General features: G+C 35.8%; 1 protein-coding gene across 1 annotated transcript; it reads right to left on the reverse strand.

The window, feature by feature from the left end:
- Nucleotides 1-619: 619 nt before the first annotated feature.
- On the reverse strand, nt 620-2,789 carry LOC125779764 (uncharacterized). Its single transcript, XM_049461036.1, has 2 exons — nt 846-2,789; nt 620-676 (listed from the first exon to the last, which is right to left on the reverse strand). The coding sequence occupies exons 1-2, from the start codon at nt 2,787-2,789 to the stop codon at nt 620-622; spliced, it is 2,001 nt and encodes a 666-aa protein (XP_049316993.1).
- Between the last annotated feature and the right edge of the window lie 4,956 nt (nt 2,790-7,745).

The raw sequence follows: 7,745 nt of genomic DNA on the forward strand, positions 1-7,745 counted from the left end.
TGGGAAATAAAGGACGTGTCCGAAATTTCAGAGCGATACGAGTATCTCTAAAACTGAGGGACTAGGGCGCGTTAATCCATCTGTATGGCGGACATGTCTAAATCGACTCAGATCGTCACGCTTATATACATATTTATATGTATATACTAGTAGACCCGGCAAACGTTGTTTTGCCATATAAATAATTTCCTAGTAATTTTTAGTGTAGACAAAATATAGCTTACTTATTGCAAGTATGTATGTATGTTAGAATGTGTATATTGTATGTATGTAAGAATGTGGTATATGCGTGAAATAAGCATGGAGCGCTGTGAACGATGAAGGAATATAAAAATAACAAAATGCAAACATTATTTTTAAGTTATTATAATTTATTCCTTAAAATAAATTATATATCATTAATTAAACAATTACGACAGTAACACTATTAAACAATATTAATCTCTTAATGCTATAGCGTGAACAATATTTTTTGTTAGTCCATCTTTAGCTAACACAAACAAACTTGATGGTTTACCCACTCGAGAGCATGCCACGTATAATTGTCCGTGTGAAAAACATGGTGTTCTCAAATCTAATCCACAAACAGACATCGTTTGACCTTGGGATTTGTTGATAGTCATTGCAAATGCCAATCTAATTGGAAACTGAATACGTTTGAATTGAATTGGCACATCTGTGGGTATAATAGGAATCCGTGGTATGAGTATATTTTCACCTCTGAACTTGCCATTTAAAATCCTGGCTTCGATCACGTTTTTCATTAATTTTTGAATGACTAATCGCGTATCGTTGCACAACCGGGGCGGGTTCAAATTACGAAGCAAGATAATTGGAGATCCAACCTTTAATTGTAAATTATGCGGTGGCATGCCTGGCAAATCCAGTGAGTTCAAAAACTCTGTGGGAAAATTTACTGCTTCGCTGTCGTCGCAAACTGTATCAATGGATTTATATGATACCAAGTTCCCTGGCAACAACATTTGTATCTTCAGATTTAAATTGTCAACGTCTACATTTTTTGCCGCTAAAATCGCTCTTTCTGCAAGCCACTCATGATTTATGTACTGTGTGTGTATATCGGGAAATATTTGTTCAATGAGAGTATCTTGCGAATCAGCGATTGTGCAGAAATCGGTCGGTAATTTTACGTATCCAGTTTCATCTATAGCAACTTTTCCATCACCGATATCTAAGAGTTGTTTTGAAAATGTTTCAGCGGATGGATCTTGAAGCATTTGAACGCGCATATTTTTTTTTAGCTGTAATTTTTCAACATTACTCCACAATGGAGATGATTTTAAGCAAGCGTTGATCTCATCAGCGTATGTTGAACGTGGAATGACTGGAAGTGTTTGTCTGAAATCACCTGAAAGGACCAACAGAGTTCCGCCAAATAGTTTGTCACTGTTTTTAATATCTTTCAATGTCCTGTTCAACGCCTCAAGTGAATGTTTGTGTGCCATAGTACATTCATCCCAAATAATAATTTTACACCGTTTTAGCACTGTGGCCATGGACGATTGTTTCTTAATGTTGCATACTGCGTCAGGGTTATTCTGGATATTTAGTGGCAGCTTAAATACTGAATGAGCTGTTCTACCTCCATCCAATAAAGTTGCTGCAATGCCCGATGATGCAACGGCCAATGCGATGCCATTATTTGATCGTATTTCAGCAAGAATTAGCGAAATAACGAATGTTTTGCCAGTTCCACCCGGTGCATCCAAAAAGAAGAATCCACCTTGTCCAGCTGAAACTGCGAGCATAATGCGATCATAAATGGTTCTTTGTTCCTCATTCATTAGTGGGACATTGCTGGCAACAATCGCTGCCATTTCTACAGTACTGTACTGCAGTTCACGATTCATTTCAGTATTAATTAAATCAGATGCAGTTCGATTTGGCGAATTCATACCGAAATTACTAAGTGGTAAGTTGGCAATGATAATGCAAAGATCCTCAATAGCAATCAATGCTTCATTGTACATTTCGTCGCTGAATGTTATGGTTAGATCGTGGCACCGTATACGATGTTGATGCAATATATCATCAGTCATTGAATCTTTGTGATTTTCCCATAATATCTGTGCTCGGGCTGGGAAACATGTAGTCAACACTATAGCGAATAGTAGACGAATTTGTATTGCTGTACAGTTCAATGCAGCTTCAGCAAGCATGCATTCCCACTGGTTGTCGTCTTCCAGCAAGCCGAGTACAAGGCATGCATCTTTATACGTTGGATATTGTTGCCCATTCACTATACGAATATCTTGAAATGATAATGGGCCAGTAACATTAACCAACAACAGTCGAAGATAAAAGCACTCCGTGTGTCTTGGATTGACTGTAAATAATCGCCCCAAGGCGTTTGATTTAAATAAATTGAGACATTCAGCAACTGGTGAGTCTTGCTTGCGGGGCATCCATGTTTTTGTTTGAGTCCATGTGAAATAGCGTGGTACTTGTGAATAGAGTAATGTTCGTGCAAAGGCACCAAAATCATCCGCACGATTACACAATTCAAAAAATGCAGTGAGTGTAGTTTTAGGTGGATTTATTGCACGATCAATCGCTGTCTCGTTCGTGAAAAATACACGCTGACCGTTTTCAAGATGGATGGCTAACTGAACAACTGCTGGATCCCGTTCATGAATTGGAAAACCAAAGATACGCCAAGCAGCTTCATTGGAGCTGATGTACCGACCAATTTGGTAGAGCGTTATTTCATCGTTTTTATTCACTTGAGGAGCATTCACATTAGTATTTTCCACTCTAAACACAGCCATATCACTTCCTTTATGGACATACTTGCAAATGTATTTGATGCTCTTTACAGAACTGCATAACTCAACATTAATATGAGCATTATATGTCTTGCTCCGCAGAGGCGAATATGGCACCACCCAACGATTGTCAATATCAATGTCTGTGTTGATGATATTTTTAATAAATGATTGTCCGCCATTTTCAGGATTTCTTCGACGATATATTGGGTATCCGTCGACATTTGTGACCGTATCATTGGTAAAATCTTTAGGGAAATTTTTAGTACATTTTCCATCAGCCATGCAAGGCGATGAACTATTAAGAGTACCACATGGACCATGAATCATGTTTGTTGTAACAATATCAAACATATCAAATATCGATTTCTTCAGGACGGTTTTTGTCGATGAACCAAACCAAAATGTGTGCATGAGGTAATCCTCGCTTTTGCCACTCAACCGAATACATCCAGCAACGTGTGGGACCAAATACATTTAATTTAGTAATGAAACTTATTAAAGACTTCAACTTTTGTCTGAACACACGTGCTGTAATGTCATGGCGATGTATGGCATTTTGGCCAGGTAGTAGCAAAGATGTAATCTCTGGCCATTTTGGATTACATGTGAACGTGAAAAATAAACATGGTCGTCCATATTCGCGCACGAAAGTCAGAGCATCCTGTATATATTCTTGACGTGGACTGCCTACGTACGATGATGGTAAAATGACATGGTTACCAATTTCGGCGACGTCGTCGTTGTTGTTGATAGCGTCTCGCAAATGAATGTACTCTTCCGCGCGCAGCTTTTGTTGATTATATCGTAAGTATCGTAGTCGTTTGCTTTCAATCTTCGCATACATGTCGACCATGAATTGATGACAAAGCTCTCGACATCGTAAAATGACGTTGTCCAGGCCACGTCTAATCATTAATCGGTACGCATAATAATCCTTTGAGCTAACGTTCTTGTTTGTTTCAGCTCCTGTAATATTTGTTCATAAAAATTAATTTTCATTTATTACGTTCAATAATTTAATTGTTTTGTTAAATGATTAATGATCAAATTATTAATGAATGAAGTACCTGATACGGGATCTCGTTGTTTTATGTTTATGCAATATCCATCTTGTCCCTTCCAGAATATTAGCGGATATTGTAGAGCGTCATATGAACGATGTGTGTCAGCAATGAACTGAAGATTATTATTTCTTTTACGAATCACAATTTCTCGTGCAGTTGTACAATCGCCAACCATGATTACAGCAACATCATCAACAGCGGGTGCATTGAATCTACGAATATGCTCTCCAGCTGGTGTTTTATCAGGATTAATGACAATAGCGTGATTATCGCTTTGTAATTGGTGCATATGTGATTTGAATATTTTCAACAACTCGTTGTGCTCGTTCAAAATAGCATCTAGCTCGCTGACGATGCGCCTGGCATAAAATGAATCAAGGTTATTATAATCACAACGTGCATTCACGCGATCGGCAAGTGCGCTTCCGGAATCCTCGCCGCCCATAAAGTATATTTGTAAGAATTTATGTTGTTCGTTTGGCATTGGCAGCAGTGAGCCCATTTTATGATAAACTTGGCCTCTGATTTTGAATGTAGAATTGAATTGTTGACCATTTGCATTAGTATTTCGAACTATTTCTGTTGCTCCGAACGATGTCATTTGAAAGCATGAATTGAATCTTCGAATTGACTTCAGGAACACGTTAGAATCTGGATCCGTGCCGATAAGTAAGCCGTTCAATGGTTCAGGTGGTGTTTCAATTTCAGGTAGTTGCACTTTTCCTGACCCGCAACACATCCCAGCTGGCTCATTTTTGAATTTCAGAGCATGACAATGCGGACATTCCTTGTCCATAGCACCAATTACCACTTTTGAATGAGCATAATATTCAATATCGGGCTCATACTGAAATGCTAGACGCAGGAATGAATCAGATATAAATGCTCGATGTACCTGTTGTCGTTGTTGGTCGTTTGTTCTTCGTCTATTGACTGTGAAACGGCGTGATTGTCGTTGTTCTAATCTTCTGACTTCATTGCGTTCAGCTCGTGTATCTTCTGGCTCTTCTTGATGCAATTGCGCCATTCTGACACGTACATCAGTATTTTGTTGCTGGATTTGTTCTTCTGTTCTTTCGGATCTGCTATTTCGCAAGTTTCGAGCTTTACTTGTACTGCGGCTCAAATCAGCCCCTTTGCGTTTTCTTGGCATTAAATAGAATTAATGAAATTATTTAATGATGAAAAATAGTTTTGCAATGATTAGTTTTAATTTATGAAATTATAACAAAAATATAATTTTTATTGAAAAATTTTTCAAACAAAATTATAAAATTAAATTTTATGAAAACATTGTCTCTTATAATTTTTTCATACAACCAGTATTTTCATTGACATTTCAAAATAAAGATTCATAATGATTGATTTTTTGGAAACTATGAAAATCTTAATTGTTCTATTACATTTTTTTAATAAAATTAAATTAAAATTACATTTTTATAAGATCAACAACATTTTCGATATAAATAAAAAAAGTATACTTACAACACAAAATCCGTTGTTATTGGAAGCTCGTGTCACGTGTTTAGTACTTTTGAGGTTATAAAATCACTTGATTAACTAATCGTGCAAAATACTCTCAAAATAGATCATTTAATTATTATTTATAAAATAGGAATGATTAAAAGTTAATATGATAGTTACACTGAGATAGCAAAATAATAATTGTCAACGTTACTACTACACTTGATGCATAAACTATAATGATGGCCGACAACCGTGTAGGTAGTGAGAAAGAAAGAAGACCTGCTTCGTTCTCATCCCTACTCCGTGCTATTTACTGGGTCAGAAGTGACACCTGTAGACATCTTGCGGGGATAACTAATTAAATGACGATTGATCAGTTATCGACCGGAGAGGAAAAATGATTAAATTACTAAAATGGCTATTAAAAAATAATGGTTGATTGTAGAAGGGTGAAAATTGAGGATTGTATGTATTTTTGTATGTTGTATCATAAAAAAATAGAAATTAAAAATTTTGTCTAAAGAATAAAAAAAAAATTTTGGGATGGACTACCCCTAACATTTAGAGAGATGAAAAATAGATGTTGGCCGATTCTCATAGATACCGGATAAGCACACAAAATTTCATCAAAATCGGTCAAGCCGTTTCGGAGGAGTATGGCAACAAAAACTGTGACACGAGAATTTTATATATATAGATTTTATAATGCCCCTGATGTATTCTAATATAAACTGTCCAGGAAGTAAAAATATGAAATTAAGTGGAAATAGTTTGTACCTTCATTCACAATTTGTATATGGTAAGTATATCCTACTCCAGCTCTGAAAGTACTCGACGCAGTACCCGCCGGGGGAAGCAGAGGAAGACCCCCATTCCGTTGGAAGGACCAAGTGGAGAAGGACCTGGCTTCGCTTGGAATATCCAATTACGCCACGTAGCGAAAAAAGAAGCGACTGGTGCGCTGCTGTTAACTCGGCTATAATCGCGTAAGTGGTGTCTACGCCAATAAAGAAGAAGAAGAAGTGTATGTTGCGGACCTGGCCACGCGTTGTTGTGGCTCAGGTATACAATAAATTATAGTATATTGAAACTTTCAATTAACAAAACTTTCTATTTACGATTGAAGATGGAATCGTTGTAGATGCTAAAAACATCTACGGGATTGAGATTTGAATTTGAGAACAAAATTTGATTGATAAATAGTTTCTTAGAGAGAAATTAAGATCCACTCAACACATGTTAAATTTTATACATTTTGTAATCTGAAATTCAAGTTAATTTAATTTTCGATATCGATTCTGGGTTAACCCTAGTTCATTCTAGTCAACACAAATAGTTTGGATGGTTTTCCTTCATCTGCAATAACATTTCAGAATACATTTTCTTAAATACTTCTTCAAAAATAAAATTTTTCAGAACAAAAACAAAAATTTATCAATCAAAAGGAGCACATAAATACTAATAGTAGGTTAAAGTACTCAAAATTTACTAATTTTACCCCATTCTAGGTATAGCAAAATTAATCAAATAAATACCATAATCGAGTATTTTTTCAAAAATCTATTAATTATTATTTGACTAATTATTAAATTAGTAAATAAAGCACCCAAAATATTTTCCTAGTATCAAAATCAAATATCAAAATTTTTTTACAAATGTTCAGTTTGATCGACACTTTGAGATAACACTTTTTTTGGAGCGGTTCCCACTGTACTCGACCAAAGGTTTAAAGAAGTACATTTTGCAGATTCCAAAGCGTTCACCCCAACAATGCGTTTTTGAGAAAAGAAATGCAGGATGCAAACGAATGTGAAAGTGCACACGAAATATTATTAAAGGATTCTTTAGAAATGATTCATCTCTTCGTCCGCACTAACCTATTCGTGCTTCGATTACTGAACGGCGCAACATCGTATCATTTGACACGATCTATCTTATGAGGGCGCAATGTTAATAACAGCTCACCATCCCGTCCGCCGTCCGTAGTGTTTATATCCACGATAATTGGATTTTTCCCGTAGAAACGAGTCTGATTCTTACGACAATTTTAGCAGGACAGTAAAATTCCTACTTACTAAAAGTTTTGCAATTTAAATTTTTTTCTTTAATTATAAAATTTATAAGAAAACAAATCGCCTAAAAATAATCAACATTCAATCGTTAATATCTTTAAAATTATTTGGGTTTTCTCTGATAGAAAGACAAAATAGAAACCTGTAACGCCGAGGACCTTCCCCTTAGAGTTCATACTTGGAGAGATTTTCTTAGAGGTTTCTACAAATCTATTTATTGTAGCGAAAAAGATATGAAAAGATATATATACATTAATATATAATATATATATATATATATTAGGGTGTCCGTTATTTACCAAATTGATTATTTTTGACGAGACGCCCCTTAAACTCTTAGTTTTCCATCTAAA

This window comes from Bactrocera dorsalis, chromosome 6 (assembly GCF_023373825.1).
Source record: "Bactrocera dorsalis isolate Fly_Bdor chromosome 6, ASM2337382v1, whole genome shotgun sequence".
NCBI classification, from domain to species: Eukaryota; Metazoa; Arthropoda; class Insecta; order Diptera; family Tephritidae; genus Bactrocera; species Bactrocera dorsalis.

Bases quoted from the DNA above. Each gene is read 5' to 3' on its own strand.
- LOC125779764 (XM_049461036.1), bottom strand. From the start codon at position 2,789: ATGGCTGTGTTTAGAGTGGAAAATACTAATGTGAATGCTCCTCAAGTG. The intron at 677-845 runs GTTGGATCTCCA...TTATACCCACAG, and splicing joins CGCATAATTTACAATTAAAG to ATGTGCCAATTCAATTCAAA.